Genomic DNA, 18503 nt, shown 5'->3' with positions numbered 1-18503 from the left:
AAACAAATTTTTCAGAAAGGGCTAGTTTACACTTTTGCCTTATCAAACAATCGCTTTTCTACTTATTCACGGATGTCATGTATAGAGCTTTTGTTTGCAATTCCTGACAGGCTAGCGACACTTTGGCTTTATCAAATAAAGGAATGGGTTGGGGCAGCACTACTTGTGCCTGGCTTTATTAATTAATGTCTTGGTTGTGGAACTTCTGCTTTTATTCATTTTTTTTGCTCACTGGTTTCGTTGCACCCGCCTTATCTCATGTGGTTTTGTGTTGTGATTTTCCATAGTACAGTCAAACCTGTTCTAACGGCCACCTGTGTAAGAACATCACCTGTACAAATGGCCATTTCCCATTTCCACCTTTATGTTTTTATACCTTATAATGACACTGTATACGAGGGCTTCCTGACTAAGATGGCCACTTTTTTCCTTGACAAATGGGTGGCCGTCCTAAACAATTTTGACTGTATGTGTTCCTGTATGTGTTGCTGTGTGTGTTCCTGTATGTGTTCCTGTATGTGTTCCTGTGCACCTTCTGCACTTTGATGCTGCATTGCCTGCCTGCTCCACACACACATTCTGAATCCCAGTGTTTTGTTGTTGGTTTTGTCCATGCACATGCCATAGAAGTGTGTTTGCTGTAGTCTTTGATTTAAAAAAATAACAAAAAACCAAACCCCAAAAACAAAACCCCTGACCCTCTTCATTTTCTATTTGTGCCGCAGATGTTTTAGAACTGTTTACTGTACCTGTATCATTTCTTTCTGCGATCCTCTCCTCGGCACTAGCGTCTGTGGTGTAGGGGATAGGCACTTTGCTGCCATGTGCAGGAGGATACCTGAAAGTTAAATTCTGGAGTGGGGGAGGGGAGAAATTTTTATTGAGTATCTCGGTCTTTCTACTGGGGCACTGTATTCTTCTCATTCCGGGTTGGGCCTCAGAAAGGCAACAGAGTCGGAAGCTCGCCTTCTAAATAATCTAAATTATGTGGTTGGGGGCGTAAAAACGCCTAAATTAAAACTAAAAAGGGAAGGCATTTATTGTGTAAAAGTGCTCATCTTTGATTCAAATAAATTTTGGTACCTTTCTTTCATTTGGACCAATAGTTATGCTAGTGTTATTGATCTCCACCTTTTTCCTTGCTTTTAAAGAACATTGAGCAACTGAAGGAAGAGCTGTTCACCATATTTTTGAATAACTTCTAATATGATGTTGTAATTATTATTATTTATGAATTTAATAGCACAAGTGATTTTTTACCATGGCAGTAATCTTTCAACATTCAGATCCCCTTCCACTCTCTAGAACCCCCCCCCCCTTTCACTTCTTTTCCTAGTGGAGCTGTGGGATATCTCTTCCTTTTTCTGACAGTTCATGTTCCATTTTTAGGCTGGTGTGAGCCTCCTGTTGTCTAATGTTTTGGACGTCTGTCACTGAGTCTTCCCTTTCTGTAAATAGCTGGCTGGTGTGGTCTCCTTTCCAGACTGAGTTCCTATGTTAATACACTGTCTAACCTGCTCTAAGGGCCATCTGTCCAAGACAATCACTTGTGAAGACGTCTTCCCTAAATATTATAAAGTCTCTTTCCAAGGCGCCCTTCTGTCTAAATTGAGTTTTCCTTCTGGGCAAAAGGTAGTCACCTTTTTACAATTTCGACTGTTTTCTGTTTCTTTCTGACTTGCCCTAAACTGTAACTTAGCTACGGTAGATATATATTATACATCTATATGGCACCCATACCTATGTCTTTGTCTGTATTTGAAATACAGATTTCATGAACCAAAAGATTTCTTTTCTCAATGAAAGGATAATCAGCTCTATGCTATAGGAATGGAATGTAGTCTTGGCTTAGCATGGCCGTCTATATCTGTTGTATCTGACAGATGGGGAGATTGTGCTTGGGGGGAGGGTGTGTTGTGGGCCATGTCTTTGTTTCTGTAGGTGTAGGGAGAGATGTGGCATGACGTAGTGGAATCAGGCGCTCGTCAATTTTAGGGCATGTAGAGTTACTGGTTTTGTATTGCTTAAAGGTTGTTCCTTTGTCTTGCTTACGGTGGGGAAAAAAGCAAAAAAAAAAACAACCCTATCCTGTAGAGAAGTTCAGATACTTGATTGAAGGAGGTGGGGTCACCTGGTAGCAGAAGTACCGCCCAAATTTGGCGACTTCTGAAGCTTTGGTGTCCTTGGAAAATGCAAATTTACCTTTTTTGTGCCTTTCATCAACATTTCTCTTTAAAATCCTCACAGAAATTTGTTCTTGAGTGGACATAAGAGGGGTTGGGGAATTGATAAATATTGCTCAGTGAGTAGACAAATTTCAGCTACTAGATTCTACAACAATCTCATTATTTTGTAGAGCGCCTTGTTTCACCACCTTACCACACAAATACATAGATAATATTTGAATGTAAAAATGTTTTTGATTAAATCAAGTTTGAAGATTGATGCAAGAAAGTTTTGTTTTTTTCAATTCAGCTTCTCTGTCTACCACTAGATATCTTTGAATTTTTCTTTTTTCTTAAAAAAAAAAATCCTTTAAACACCCCCCCCCCCCCCCCCCCAAAAAAAAAGACGACTGAGAATTGTATTTGATTGATTGATCAATTGAATTGCTAAATTCTTATTTTCTAAGAAAAACAGGATGAAAACAAAAATAACAGAAGCTTTCTACAATGCATTCCTCATATTTCCTCCTTGCTTTGTGTCTAGATGTATAGACTGCAAGTGACATCTTTTCAGCTATTGGTCAAGTTGAGATCACGTACTAACCCCCAACATTCTGGAATAGACATGCACTTAGACAGCACACCTCTACTTTTTGTACTTTGTCTCTCTTTGATACCGATTTGTGTGGCTGAGCTATGGTGTGAAAGCTTTGCCTGTCTTTTGATAGCGGGTTGTATGGCTGAAATAATAACCAGAACATCATTTTGTTTAGTTTTAGTAAAAGTTTTAAGGCACTTGCAACACAAATAAGTCATTTAAGTGCCAAAGAGTAGAGGTGTTACACGAGAGTAAGAGACAAAGAAAAGAAAAGGAGAGATAGATCTAAATGATAAATGTTTGATAGGAAAGGAGGAAACCACATCAAAATGTATTTATTCCTTAAAAGTGTCTGTCTTTGTGACCAAATTATATGGCTCAACTCCTTATCTCCTTCTTTTCTTTGTATGTTATGTTCTAGTAACACCTCTAACCTCCAGCACTTATATGACATATTTGTGTCGCAAGTGCTGTAAAATCTTTAGAAAACTAAAGGAATGGCTGAGCTGTGTGTGAAAGCTTTGTCTCTCTGTTGATACCGGCTTGTATAGCTGAACTCTAGTGAGAAAGGTCCTGAGCTTAACTAGCGTTGCATGATGTTCTTAAACCCTGAATTAAACGTACATCTTTCTAGTAGTCAATGTGCCAAGATGCTTTTTACTTCTGCTCTTTCCTCTGCAATTGTGGTGTGGTATATTGAGGGTTCTAATTAAATTATATGCATTTATTTTGGGTGTGACTATTTCCATATTCAGTCCACATGATTATTCTTGTATACAAGGTGTGCAAAGAAATATGTTGATGATACTCTGCGATCTGATGGGGTTTGATTCTGTAAAAAAAAAATTTAAGTATCAAACTTTTATCGTCCTTCTCTCTCCTCCTTTTTTAGAAATAATTGTTAATCTCTAGTAATACTCCTAATCTTCCGCACTTTTATAACCTAATTTATTTGTGTTGCAAGTGCCGTAAAACTCTTATAAAGACTTAAGTTGTAACCACTTTCATATTTAGTCTACAATATTGTTCTTATATTACTATATACAAAAATAACACACCAGAAAGTTTCCGACTATGTAGTACCTTTCCTTTTTTTGTAACCTGTTTCCTTTCCTCGTAGCTGTGAAGTCCATTATAATCTATGGTAGTTTGGGCTGCCCTTTTTATTATTTTTTTAATGTCAATGTCTTTCTTTGAACCCCCTCCCTTCCTTCTTCCCACCCTACCCATGTATGTTTGAGATAATAATGACCCTCCTGGAATAAATATGATATTTTGATTTTATTAGCTCTTTCTTATCTATCAAACATATATAACTTTTATCTCTCTAGTGTCTTTTAAAAAAATGTTACTCTCTTGTAACTCCTCTAATCTTCGGCTCTTGTCTGACCAAAGTTGTCTTGCAAGTGCAGTAAAACTCTTACTGTATAATTAAACTAAACGATGTTTTGGTAATTGTTTTAAAAAAAACCCATTGTCCCTAATGACTGCCTTCCCACCAGCCCTCATTGTTGTTTTTTAAAATCATCCCTAATGATACCCCCCCCCCCTCCCACCCCTCTTCCACTCTTCCCTCTTCCCCTTCCCCCTCCCCCGTCCATGTCTGTGTGTGCTTCCACCACTACAGGACCAGTCCCCGACGTCCCCCGAGCCTGTCCCCATACCCTCACGGACGTCAGATGCCAACATCCGACCATCAGATGCCAACATCCGATCATCGGACTCCAACATCCGACCATCAGACGCCAACTCTCGCGTGACTGATGCAAGCGCCAACACCCGACCGACCGATGCACACCACCGGCCGCCGCCCCTGGACATCCCGCGCGGCGCACCACTCACGGAGGAGAAGAGGAAGGAGCTAGAGACGGTGGTTTCCCATCACAGGGATGTCATGATGAGGAGGAAGGAGGACATGGAGGAGGCAGAGCGGGCTGGTGACCAGGCGGGCCATCTCAGCCCACTGCGCAAAGCCCGGGAGCAAATCAAGAACTGGGTCGGAGGTGAGGAACTTGCTGGGTGCATCATTTTTTTCCAAGTATGGTGGGGATTTTTTTAAAAATTATTTTTTGGTGTATTTTATCAATCTATTGCCCCAAGACGCTTTCAGACCAAAAACCTGCGCCTGTCTGTTTGTCCGTTTAGCTTACAGTACGTCAGAACTATTTTGTCCAAAGTACCTCTTTACTTAAGTACACTTTGGACAAAATAGTTCTGAGGCTATGAGTAGTTGATTGAGGACCGCGTTTTTATATCACACCACTCGTCCATTTGTTGGGGTGTCTTTTCCGCCTGGGGCAAGTTGAAGTCGTATGTCTGGTCTCATTTTTGTATTTTCTTGGCAATTGATGAAATAAGTATCATTCCTGTGTCTTCCTGTGCAGGTGATTGTTTTGGTTCTGTCTTTCAACTTTTTGTTTGTTTGTTTTGATGATCATCCTCTTTTTTTTGTGGGCAAAATATGGCCTGTGTCATGAAGTCTCTGTACACTATCGGTCAACTGAGCGCATCTTGTTTTAAGCTTTTGTTACTTAAAAATATGATTGCTGCTTTGTAGGTGGGAGGCTTCCTGACTTTTTACTTGCTTAAAAAGTGTAGAAAACTTTGATTTTGGGTGGTTGGCGGTTGCTCAGGTGTGGTGTGCTCCTTTTTTTTCCCTATCAAATATCGATCATCTTTATCTCTCCTCCTTGCTTTCTTTGTTACTCTCTAGAAACAGCTCTGATTTTTGGCTCTTGTATGATGACATATTATTTGTGCTGCGAGTTCTTTAAAAGTCTTACTAAAAACTAAACTAAAAAAAATGCTTTAGATGGGAAGCTTCAGGACTATTTTCGTGCATAAAGTGTGGAGAACCTTTTGTGTGAGCTGATACTTTTCGTTTTCTGCTTCTGTGAGGCAATTGGCCCCTATTGATGCCTGGTCAGTGTTATCTTTGTCTTTCCTGGTCTATCTCATTATGCTCCTTCAACTGATGTAGGGATGTTATAGCTTGTTTACTTTTGTCTGACTGTGGTTGAAACAAGATGAGCAGAAGTCGTTCTATTAAATCTTCTTAAGTCTTTGCATGCTGGTATAAAAGTTGGATGACCGGCAGATTCTAAATGCCCTTTAATGAAACTCACTGGAAACGAAGGTTCTAATACATTTTCCATGATGTCAGTCTTAAGCGAGTAAAAGAAGTAATAAGGGATTTACCGCATGCCCCTAAATCATCCAAAAGTTTACCCATAAACAACAACACCACACTTTAATGCGTACCTACATACGGGTGGGTACTTTTTGAGTCTCATATGGAGACATCTTGACAGTCTTGGGAGAAAATCTATGAGCTTGCATCGGAATGTGGAGGCAAGGTGGTGCTGCAATATCAAAATGAGTATTTTGTAAGGAAGGTTACTGTAAATCATATATTGTAGTGATCCTGTGTACACATCCAAAGGGCAATATTTGATAATAGGCCCCAATAAAGAAAGTTTTAATTGCTGGATCAATATTTTAAAAAAGAAAAACATTTTTGTGGTTATCAGCCCACAGCAAGGATTGCCATGCAAAGTTATATGTACATTGACAAATTATTAAATGAGCTGTAATTTTTGTAAATACTGTCAGACGAAAGTGAACAAGCTATAGGAACATAGCTTGAAATGTTGGTGGGACTATCACGTTTACATTTATTACCTCGACTTTTTGTATTATCACAATATGTCATTGATATAGTATTGTTTCTCATCCTTAAAAGTTATTGTTGCTCATGAGGTGGTTCTTTCATATAATTTGAAAGAGGGGAAAAGTGGCCTATGTTTATGTGGTCAATGTTCCTATGGTTATGCCCTGAACTTGGAGTGTCATAATTATTCTTTTTGGATAGCTGAGGATGGGTCAAGGTGTATTTTCAATGTGGGTCAATCTATGTACAACAGTCTCTGGCTAATGGCATGCTGGATAAAAGCAAGAACTGCTTCAAAGCACACACTCAGGGCTTAATCAAATCTTTATTATGTAATTATCACTCAGAAGGGCATGTTTACTCGTAAATTGACATCTTTGTCTAAAACTGATAGCCCTATTATTCATGCGCTAGTGTTGAAAACAAATCGGCCATATAATGACTCACTTCGCTAAGAACTGATGGAAGTGAAGCAAACTCCACATGCCTTCCCCTTGTACTTGGAACTGCGGCACTGGCAGGGAGAATAAGATGTATAGGGACAAGGTGTGAGGGACAAAGTGTGAGGCAGAAAGGCTTGGGACAGAATGAGGAGAGCCAGTGACAGGCCATGCACGATGGGCGTACAGAGTGACAGGGCTGTTATTTTGATGGTCGTTGTTTGTGTCGTTTTGTGAAGGAACACTTTACACGACAGCTCAATGATACAACCCACTACAGGAGATCAGATGCGTGGTGGATCGCATCAGCCTTTGAAATTAGACAGAATTATTACTCTTAGATTATTAGCCTCCCTGAAAATTCACTTTATACTAATAACAGCATGTTGGTTTAAGAGCATTCTTTCCTTGTCACCCAAAGGGTGTGTTATTAGCCAGAGACCACTGTATATTCTTTCCTGCTGGGTTAGCGATGGTGATGGGAGTGTGAAGCTCATACCAATGATATTGTGTTGTTTCCTGTGTGTGGTTAAGTTTCTCTCTTTGTCTACGTCATTTTGTAGCTGATCGTTACCTCCTGCTGTTGTCTTTTATGTTTGTAATCATTGCATCGTGTTCAAGTTAGTACAACAGAATGTTTGTGTATTTGTGTGTCTGCTCTCTTTCACTTCCTCTTCTCAAAAATGTTCTTTCTTTATATTGAGAAAGCAGTGTCTTCCTGAAAATGTTTCTCTTTTATTAATCTTTAGAAAGTTGGTCCATTCTTAAAATTAAAAAAAAATTTAAAAATCTTGTTGTCCATTCTTGAGAATACAAGAGAATTCGAACTGTTTGGTCTCTTTAACTTTGTTCTAAATTGAAGGTCTACTTAACAACAGAATGACAACTCTTGTGATTCTTATTTCAGTTACATGAGTGAGTTCGTGGGGGTGGGATGAGGGGGAGGTGAACATAAAACTTTTCTCTCTTCTTTATCCTGCAGGTGGAAAAGGGGGGAAAATTACAGAAAGTACCTTCTCTTTACTTTTATGGCAAACATTACCAATTACTTTTCTACACAATGTAGTCTGCCTAACTTGGGTGTCAGCGCAGTTGGTGTTGGGTAGAGATTCAGACAGTAAGGAGCGCACTCTTTGTCCTAAGTGAGAAAAGACATTTTCTTCATTTTCCTCAAACTCCTTTGCGTAGCTCATTCTTATTCCTTTCATCCCTGAGCGAGTCTTGTTCCTTTCCACTGTGTCACCTTAGTATGTCATGCATTATGTGTTCATGATTCGTCTTTTTGGTGATGTAGATGCAAGCTCTCTTTCTTGCTTATTTGAATGGTTTCAGATGCTGTTCATCATTTGGAACTTTGGAACCAGTTCGAATGTTTGTCCAACTCTTGTAGTTGTGGTTTTTTCCCCTTCCTTTCCTGTTCTGCTTCCTCCTTTGGTTTTTTTCCTGGATGTGCTGTGACTTATGTTGCCCTTCTCCAAGTTAATCTCTTGTCTTTTGTTTTGTTCTGAAAAGTTTGATTACAACAAATCTCTTTTTTTCTAAATTATGCATTTTGGATACGTTTGCTTTGAGAGAAGTGTACACTTATGCCGGACTGTAACATACAATAAGTCATAGCTCATTGATTCAGTGTGTGTGTAGCTGGGCTGTTTTTTTTTTAAGGCCTCTTGTTTCAGTAATCTTTTTGAATATTTTGGCTTGTTTGCGGGGATTTCGGTGTGGATAGTATATTTTGTAATGTATTTGTGGGGAAAACATTTCTTCTGGAGACTGCTTTCTTTGAGGAGAGATCAAGAAAACTCATGTATTTTTTAACATATTGAAAGTCTGGGGGAAAAAATTCTGAGAAAGTGTGTCTGGTGGGTGGTTGGCAGGTGCTCTTGTGTGGTTTGCTCCTTCTTTCCTATTGAATATCTATCGTCCACCGGCCTCCTTCTTTGTTTGTATGCTAACTGTCTAGTAGTGTCTCTATTCTGTGGCATTTATGTGACCTATTTGTGTTGTAAGTGCCGTAAAATTCTTTCTAAAACCAACATAAATTAGGTATTTTTGTTTCATAACTGATAAAGATGTCTGCATTTGTGTTTTTGATTGAATCAATGAGCATTGATTTAGGCCCATGAGGTGAACTTTGATGAAATCTGAAAAATGCTACTGTACTTATGTCTTCTCCTGCTTTTTTTTGTTTTACAAGCATGATCAGTTCATAGCATACTGCTGTAATTAACATTATTTTTGCATTTGATCAGTTACAACGCAAATTGTTTGAAAAGGAACTCTTTTCCTTTGTACTACGAATGAGAACGCTTGTGGATGTTGAATTTTGCTCATCAATTCAGAAAGACGAGAAGCGAAAAGCTCCAACCACTTATCCTATTCATGCATTCCATCAAGCCCCGGACGGTCTTTTAAGTTCTTTAAGCACCGAAGTGAGTACCACCACACTGCGCTCTGACCTCTGACCTCTGTGGCATGCTAGTCCAGCCCAAACGAGCTTTGTTGTCACCACACTCACTGGATGTGAGCACCACGAGGGCCTACTCTCCTCTCTCCCCCCCCCCGGGAGGGGGCCCCCCGGGGGGCTTTTTTTCCTCCCCCCCCCCCCCCCCCCCCACCCCAACATACCATCTGAAGGCTGCCTCCCTCCCTCCCTCCCTCCCTCTTTCTGTCTCTCATTCACTAGATGGTGTGTTTCATAGCGACAGTTCTGCGTCATATGTAGTATATTCATATGGGATCAATGCCGCATTGGTGTGGGACCTGCTGGTAGGCTTAAACTTTGTAGACTGATTTTTTTGTTTACCTTTGGCTGACAGGTATTAATTTGTTTGCTGGGCTTTTATCAGGACAAAAATTCACACCGTGGTGCCAAGATTTGGACAGAATGGACACTATTTTTCCAACCCTGAACACTTAAATGAGCTAAGCACCACACACTAATAGATTTTAAACCACCACTCTCTCAAAAAAACAGCAAAACAAAAACCGAACAAAAAAGCAAACAAAAGTACAACAAAATTGCACAGAAAGATACATAGAACAATATTTTCACATAGGGATTAGACCACAGGCCCTAACTCGGCAATAGGAATCATTCATTGATTAAGTAAAGAAGAATGAAAAGATTGAGTGACAGCTGGAAAAAGCCACTCTATGTCCATTCATCATTTGTAACAAACAGTATAGTATGCCATCCTTTAAGACGCCTCTTGGATCAAGTGTTTTTCGGTCAATGTTTTCTTCTGTAAAAGTTCTGACTGCGGAGTACTTACTTCACCCTCAGAGATGTGCTGATGAGCATGGTGGAGTAGCATGGTGCTGCATGAAGTGGATTGTTTTATTTATGCATCCGTGGAGCGACAACTGACGTGCATCAGATTGTTTATACTCGATTTGTCCTGTGAAAGTCAGTTATTATGTTATAGTACGTAACAACAAACTACATTCATTTACCAGCATCTGTGGTGTAGTGGTTAGGGGCTCTGCCATTGCATGCAAGAGACTTGAGTTTCATTCCAGAGTTGGGAGAATTTTTAAAATCAATATCTTTGTCTTTCTCCTGGGATGTTGTATCCTTCTTAGCCTGGGTTGACCTCTGACAGGCAGGGTCAAATCCCGCCTCCTAAATTATCTGATCTGTGTCGACAGGAGCATTAAAAACACCTACATGAAAAAAAAAATGTTTTAAAATAAAAATTGGGCAGCATTTTCACCCACTGAGGAATAAAGCATGCCTTTTGGATGAAGTAATTCCTGTGCTACACTGATGGTATAGCTTGGACTTATGAGTGCTGCATGGTGTGACCATATGGCTGGGACCGTTATATATGCATGATGAGTAATATTATTGATATGTTATGCTGATGTTTAGCATTAGAGGTTTATATATATATATAAGATGAGCCACATCTGAGAGAGGCGTAGAATGATGCAATAAAGGGCAGGACATTGCATTCCTTCCTCGCGACTTCTTCCACCAACTGTTTGCACGGACTGGTTTTACTTAACCTGGTGTGCTGTTGTCACAAGAAGTAGAGTTGTAGTGGGTGGTTGGCGGGTGCTCTGGTGTGGTTTGCATCTTTTTTCCTATCAAACATCTATCGTCCTTATCTCCCCTCCTTCCTTTTCATGTTTGTTACTCTCTTGTAACGCCTCTAATCTCCTGGTGCTCATATGACTTTATGCAGTTGCGAGCGCTGTAAAACCTCTACTAAAGCTAAACAAGAAGTCGAGTTGTAACTCAGTGCTTGTCCACCTCGGTAGGATCACCCACTTGTGAGCAATTTGATAATTTTGGTGGGCAGTGGGGAACCAGGTGGTTGGCAGGTGCTCTGATGTAGTTTTGCTCCTTCTTTCCTACAAAAATCTGTCGTCCTGACCTCTCCTCCTTTTTTATGTGTTTGTTACTCTCTTCTAGCACCTTTAATCTTCGGCACTTATATGACCTTACTGTGTCGCAAGAGCCGTAAAACTCTTAGTGAGACTAAAAGGGCAGTGGAGATCATCTGGGTAGTGACGGGTGCTATTTAATGGCCTGCTACAAAATGCATGTAGATGGGCAGTAGGAAAATGTTGGTCTCTGAAAGGCGGCAAAAGTGAGACATTACTACCTCTGTACTGTCGTCAGTTGTGTATCTGTTCTGCAAGATCGGTGATATTCTGTCTGTCAAGGACAATACTTAAGTTGTTGGTAGAATGCGTCTTTTGCATTTCACCTTTTAAAATTATGAAACGGGAAGAAAGTCGGATCACCTACCAAAGATGGAAGTAATTGTAAAACCGTCTGTTGTTTCTGTCTGTCTGTCTCACGTTTTCCCAGCACTATATGACCGTTATTGTGTCTATGTGCTTCTCTTTACTTAAACAAAGATGGAAGTTTTGTAGGAAGGTATATTAATGTAGTACTAAAAGAGGAATTGTTTGACTTTCTGACATACTGTGCCCACTGTATGTATCCTGTGGGCACATGCCACTAGTTGTACTCCCAGCAGGTTGCTTTCAGCATGGTTAGCATTTTGGTTTGTATTTATAACCGCGCTTGAGCATTGTACTTATTTGCATTAGCACAGATTCAAATTTGTTTTATTATGAATGTGTTTGATTCCTAGACACTCCATGTAGCTTTCACTGTTACTGATATGTTTATTTGCAGATTTTGTAATCAGATTTGTTTCATGTAATATAGTTTTTTAATTTTGATTTTTTAATAATATCATTCCTGGAGTTTTGCTAAAATATCAAAACACAAAGTGCTCTTTTGAGTATATATGTACAAGTCAACTTGTGCTTCCTTCCTTCTGACTGGAGACTGAAATATGTGTTATCTTTTACCATGACCATTTGTGGGAAGATTGTGGCTTTTAGAAATGGTCATCCGTGTGGACTACCCGACAGTGCCCCCTAATGCCACTAGCATGACCAAATTTTGGGTAAATATGCCAGACCACGGTGTATTCATAAATATAAACCTATGACATGAGACATTTTCAAAGGTAGTGCTTTTCTTGAATGAAATGATTGGGGTACAAAATATTTTAGCAGGCATTGTATGTTCACAAAAGTCCTTGAAGGAGCACAAGGTGTTAAAAAAAGACTATTACCTGAGGTTGTTCTTTCGTAGTCGTAGAGGAACCAAGGGCTTCCTTTTAATACATGAAGCTTTCTCAAGCATGAAGGAAATCTTAATCAGAACTATGTAAACTTTTAGTGAGTTGGGCTTTTGGTCAATTTGTCAGGAATGCGTACATAGTGTGGAGATTGTAGATTTATAGCTGGAAGTTTTCTGTCATTTTGACTGCTTGGTCTAAGACTCTGTTCTATGTCACTTGTCGAAATGGCGGAAAGCGGAGTCTTAAAGTAAGCAGTCGATTTTGATTCATTTGGTTTTTGAAATATTTCGTCGTTTTCTGCAGGTACGAAAAAGAAACGTGATGATAGCGAAGAGGAGTCTGATGACTTTGTCCTCACTCCGACCAAAAAGACCATTGAATCAAGTCAGTGAATGATTTTTTTCTTTCCTCATTTTGATATTATTTCTGTTACAAATTGTTAAGGGGGTCGTTGGTGGGTGCTCTGGTATGGTTTCCTCCTTTTGTCCTCTCAAACATCTATCGTCCTTATCTCTCCTCCGTATTTTCTCTCTGTACTTCTCTAGTAACACCTGCAATTGTTGGCGCTTATACGAACGATTATGTTGCAAATGCCATTACACTCTAACTTTACTAAAACAAAGGATTTGTTGCACTTTTGAATGTTATCTCTAATGACAGTTTCTAACCACTCAGCAATATATTTTTAGAAATCAGCCAGAGGTCTTTTTTGAGTGATGTCAATCCAAATGATTCAAATCTTAAATGCCTTGGTTACAGTTTGTAGTAAGGAAGAGTGACTTACATTGTGTATGTGTCAGGACAGGATTTAGTTATTGGTCAAGTCTTAAAGATTGGTCAGTTGTCTTGCTTTTGGTGAAAAATATATCCAACTGTCTTGAATAGAAGTTGAGATTTTTGCTGTTGAAGGAGGTTGGGGTTGCTTGCTGGTAGAGGTTCAATTAGCGAGACAGGCAGGGTTGGAAGCCTGCCTCCTGAATGACCTAAATTTTCGGCACCAGTGACCTAGTGGTTAGGTTCTCGGACTCGCAACCGTAAGGTTGTGGGTTTGAATCCCGTCAAGGGCCCGAAGTTGTGTCCTTGGGAAAGGCACTTCACTCGAATTTTCCTCTTTTCACCCTGGTGAGAATGGGTACCGAGCTATAGACAGTGAAAGATCATATCAGTTTGTTAATGGTTTGAACGCTTAATCGGCTGCTTGCACTGTATGCTTCCCCGGAAGCTGAGAATCTTTCTGAGTGTTATAGGGTATGCTGGGGCATAGAGCTTGCTGTCAAAGGGTATGGGCTTTCCAAATGTTGTTTATTTCTTCTTCTTCTTCTTCTTCTTCTTCTTAAATTATGTCGATGGGGGTGTAAAAAACCATCTATATTTAACACTTTGCCGTCACATCTCACCGATCAGCAACAACACTGAACTTCCACTCCCGTCACCAAATGTCGATCGGCGATGTTTACCTCTCAGTTTCTTTGGATTTTCCCCAAAATGCTTGTGATGGCAAGGGTTTTTACTATATGAGCCAATATGGCAAAGTGTAATGGAGGAAAAAAATGTAACTCTTTCCATGTCTGATTTTCCCCCCTCCCAGTGGGCGTCAGCGTACTCCCCACCCTGTCCTTACCTACAGTGCCCCCGATCAATGTGATCGCTGGCAAACAGCAGTCTCCTCATCCTCAAGAAGATGACCACAACAGCTACCCGGTCACCGAACGGTCCCACTGGCATCATCGCGGCCGGCGGAAGAAAAAGACGCGCCGTCCGGACAACGCCTCGTCCCCGAGCTGCAGCTCTCAGTCGCGCAGCAACATGAAGGTCGCGCGGTCGACGGAGTGGCAGTACGCTGAGAACTTGGTCATCACCGACGTCCTGGAGCTCCGGTTGCTGGACGAGTTCATCTCGCAAAAGGTGAGTTCATCTCGTGTGAGAGTTTATCTAGCAGAAGGTGAGTTCATCTCGCAGCAGGTGAGTTCATCTCGAGTGAGAGTTCATCTCGCAGAAGGTGAGTTCATCTCGTGCGAGAATTTATCTAGCAGAAGGTGAGTTTATCTCGTGCGAGAGTTCATCTCGTGCGAGAGTTCATCTCGTAGCAGGTGAGTTCATCTCGAGTGAGAGTTCATCTCATGGGAGCTTATCTAGCAGAAGAGTTCGTCTCTCAGAAGGTGAGTTCATCTCGTGCAATAGTTCATCTAGCAGAAGGTGAGTTCCTCTCATGCGAGAGTTTATCTAGCAGAAGGTGGGTTCATGGAACGTGGAGCCTTCTATACAGAAAGAAAAGTGTGTCATGACGTGGGGAATGGAGCGCTCATCATTTTTGGGCCTGTGAAGTTATTGGTATAGATCTGTTCTTAATTAGCTTTGCATGTTTTTCAATTAAAAAAAGAAAAGTCTATCTGGGATGGCATTTGAGATATTTGCGATTGAAGGAGGTGTGGTCAGTGGTAAAATTAGCTAGAAATTGTCCACCAAAGTTTGGTGACTTAAATAGCTTGGGAGTCCTTGAAAACTGAAAAAGTACACATTTTTGGGCCTTAATCAAGGTTTTACCAGTATACTTCACATGGACATGTGTTTTTATATAAACGTGAAAGGTGTTGAGCCAAAAAACAAAAATTCAATAAAAATTGCTGAACTGGAGGAAAGATGCCCATTTCTTCGATTTCATTATTTTGAAGGCTCATCAGTTCGTTAATGTTTGAGCTCTTAATTGGCAGTTTGCACTGTATGTTTCTCAGGAAGCCGAGAATGCTTTTTGAATGTTCTCGGTTCTGTGGAGGTAATTATGTCCATTGTGGATTGTAAAATGCAAAGTGCTTTCTGTTGAGCAAGGTTGTGTGCTATATAAATGCTATTTTTTGTTATGTTATTATTATTATTATTGTTATTATTATTAATTAATTAATTTATTTATGTCTTCTTTTTTTCTTCTTCTTCTTCTTCTCCTCCTCCTCGTCATTGTCATTATTATGATTATTATTATTACTGTTGTTGTATTTATCTCTCTCTCCCCTTGACAGCAACGAGAGCTCTATGGAGATACAACGGGGAACAGGCGCTACACCATATTTGACCGTATCTTCAAAGGTGCCTTAGAGAAGTTCCGGAAAGATCTCAAGTCTGTGATTGCCATTGAGGTTGGGGTAAGTTGAGACAGTTTCTTCTGCCACTCTCTACTTGTTCATGTTTGACTCAAAGGTATTGGATTAATCTGGAAATCTAGATTCCTGTAACTGGCCGAATTTTGTCTGACTTCAGGCCGTCATTGAGAATTGGTTGAACTTTATGTAAGTCAGTCTTGATATGATATGTGTTGGACAAAATGATCCTTAAGTGCTGAGTCCCCACAGGCACGCTCATATGGGTTCTGAAAAGTTCTGGATTTATTTTCGTTTCCAGTTGGCACCTCTGTTAACTGATGGTATATTTGTCTATAATGCTTTTCCCCATAGTTTAAGGCAGATCAAATCTTTGTATTTATTCAAATGTATGTGAGCTAAAGTCATTGCTATTTTTAGATTAACAACGAGAGAGATAGAGAGAGATAGATTTGTAATCAGAACGCAATGCACTGTTTGTGTTTTGCTGTTGTATTGTAAAGTGCTGAGAGCCTGTGTGCTTAAATCCGGGTTGAGCGCAATATGAATGTCATATACTATAATTGTTTATGATAAAATGTTGAGGTTTGATATCGTTCCCTACAAAATGTTTAATCAGAGGGTTAAACAGCTTTTGTGGTGTAGTGGTTAGGCTCCTAACTGTTGCGTGTAGGAGGCCCTAGTTCTATTCCCGAGTGGAGAGAGCAGAATCTAAGCCCGCCCCCTAAATCATTTAAATTGGGATGATAAGAGTGTAAAATCACCTACATTTTCCAAAGAAAGAAAACTTGATTTAGGGATTTATACTGAATTTATTGTGGTGTTCTCAGAAAGAAACACCAATGGTTTGCTAGCGAGATCTGTTCGATATGGTAACTTATAAAATGTTTAGTCAGAGGGCTTAATCCTTGACATGATATGCTATAAAACGTTTACTCAGAAGGTTCATCCCTAATTTATTGTGGTGTTCACAGAAAGACTCGCCGCTGGTGCGGTACCGAGACCTATTTGAGCAGTTCCGTCAGGTGTTGGAGGCGGAGATGAAGCGAGAGCAGACGAACGCGCCCCTGGTCATGTCGATCAACGCATTCCGAGGCTTCCTGGACGAGTTTCGTAAGCAGCAGGAGCTCCGGCAGCGAGAGAACAAGAAGGACGACCGGAGGATGGAGAAGAAGAATCTGAAGAGAGAAAAACACAAGAAGACTCAAGATATCATAGTGAGTGCCGTAAACGTTTGTGTATGCATCAATGTACGCCTGATTTAAAATCTTTAACCCATGCTGCTGTTGTTGTTGTTGTTGTCGTCAATCCAGTAACGTGGGTGGTTGGGGGGCGCCACTGGTAGGTCCTACTTCTTAACTTTCCCCTCTGTTGTTCCTGTCTGTCTGTCTTACTTCTTCCCAGCACTAAATGACCTTTATTGTGTCAATGTGCTTCTCTTTACTCAAACAAAAACGAAGGTTGTCCAGGACTATTTTGACTGTATTAAGTAAGTTCTTCTCCCCTTCTCCCCTCCCCCCCCTCTCTTTTTATGTGTCTGTGGGTGATTGGCAGGTGCTCTAGTGTGGTTTGCCCTTTCTTTCCTATCAAACATCTATCATCTTTATCTCCTCTACTTCTATTTTGTTTTTGTTACTCTCTTGAAACACCTCTAATCTTCGGCACATATATGACCTTATTGTGTTGCAAGTGCCGTAAAACACTTACTAAAACTAAAATACAACTTTTTTCTGTGTCTGTGTGAAGGAATACAATGGCCACAAGTACATGCAGATGCAGTTCAGCATCACCACCTTCTGTGAAGTGTGCACCTCCTTGATATGGATCCTAGACAGGAGTTATGTCTGCCAGGGTAAGTGGCAATTAAAAAAATATTTTAACACATATTGTGTACAGTGTTTATGTATGTGTTCTTTCGCCATTGTAAACGAAATTTCCCCACAGGGATCAGTAAAAGTGGAATTTTATTATTTATTTATTTAACACTTTGCCATCACATCTCGCTGATTGGCAATGTTTGCCACCCAGTTTCTTTGGATTTTCCCCCAAATGCCGTTGCCTTTGATGGCAAGGTTTTTTTAAAAAACTATATATGAGCTTTGTGATGGTAAAGTGTTAACAGCTTTGTGGCCGTTGATAAATATATGTGTGACCCCGTCACTCTCTTCAGGAACAGAGACAAAAGTACTCACACTGAAGTGTGCCCCTAAACACGCCTGTCCATGTTTCCTTCCATAAAGTCCTTGTTTTCGAAACATTTGCTGAATTGAAGTGAAAACAATTTAAAAAATATATAATTTACAAGTAAAATTTTCTAAAAGTGACAGGTACAATTTTTTTTAACAAAGGTAAGCAGCAGCCATTGTCCCAGATGGTCACTAAGGGTTTTATCCACAAATACCATCTCCATGGTTATCTTTGATATAAGAGACAGCTTGCAAATATTGAAAGTTTAGTATGATGTATGATATTTCTTCCATCTTTCTTCTATTTGTAAACGTATTGAGCTGCTGCCTGTCTTGTTCCCCAGTGTGTAAACTGGCTTGCCACAAGAAATGTTATAGCAAGCACAGCGCCCCGTGTAAAGGCAATGCTGAAAATAAGGTAAGCTCTATTGCTGTTTTGTTATTTTGTATACTTGTTAGACACCATTGCTGCAACGCAAGACAGAGTTAAGTGGAGGTCCATGATCGCCTACGTCAGTCGGCAAGGCACTGTATGATGATGATACTTGTTACACATTTGATATATGCAAGTTGTATGTGCTCATTTAGGCAGTGCTTAATTTGTGGAATTACCTAATGCTGATGGTACCAGTGGGTGTTGAAAAAGAGGACTTGTTGGTGGTAGCAGAATTCTTTTTGTTTCTTTTTAAGATGATGTTTTATTTTGTGAACAACTTGAGAGAGAGAGAGAGAGAGAGAGAGAG

The 18503-nt window shown here is 40.1% G+C and overlaps 1 protein-coding gene across 1 annotated transcript in view; it reads left to right on the top strand.

Moving 5' to 3' along the window:
* LOC101854372 (unconventional myosin-IXAa) overlaps positions 1-18503 on the top strand; it is a gene marked incomplete at its 5' end in the record, with an annotated part of 74070 nt that overhangs the window by 36025 nt on the left and 19542 nt on the right. The window contains 8 exon segments of the mRNA XM_013089570.2: positions 4391-4766; positions 9213-9302; positions 12786-12866; positions 14071-14387; positions 15497-15619; positions 16549-16791; positions 17321-17426; positions 18105-18178. Of these exon segments, the coding sequence (XP_012945024.1) occupies positions 4391-4766; positions 9213-9302; positions 12786-12866; positions 14071-14387; positions 15497-15619; positions 16549-16791; positions 17321-17426; positions 18105-18178 (1410 nt within the window).

Source organism: Aplysia californica, unplaced genomic scaffold (assembly GCF_000002075.1).
Source record: "Aplysia californica isolate F4 #8 unplaced genomic scaffold, AplCal3.0 scaffold00986, whole genome shotgun sequence".
Taxonomy (NCBI): domain Eukaryota; kingdom Metazoa; phylum Mollusca; class Gastropoda; order Aplysiida; family Aplysiidae; genus Aplysia; species Aplysia californica.
This window is presented reverse-complemented; position numbering and strand designations above follow the sequence as displayed.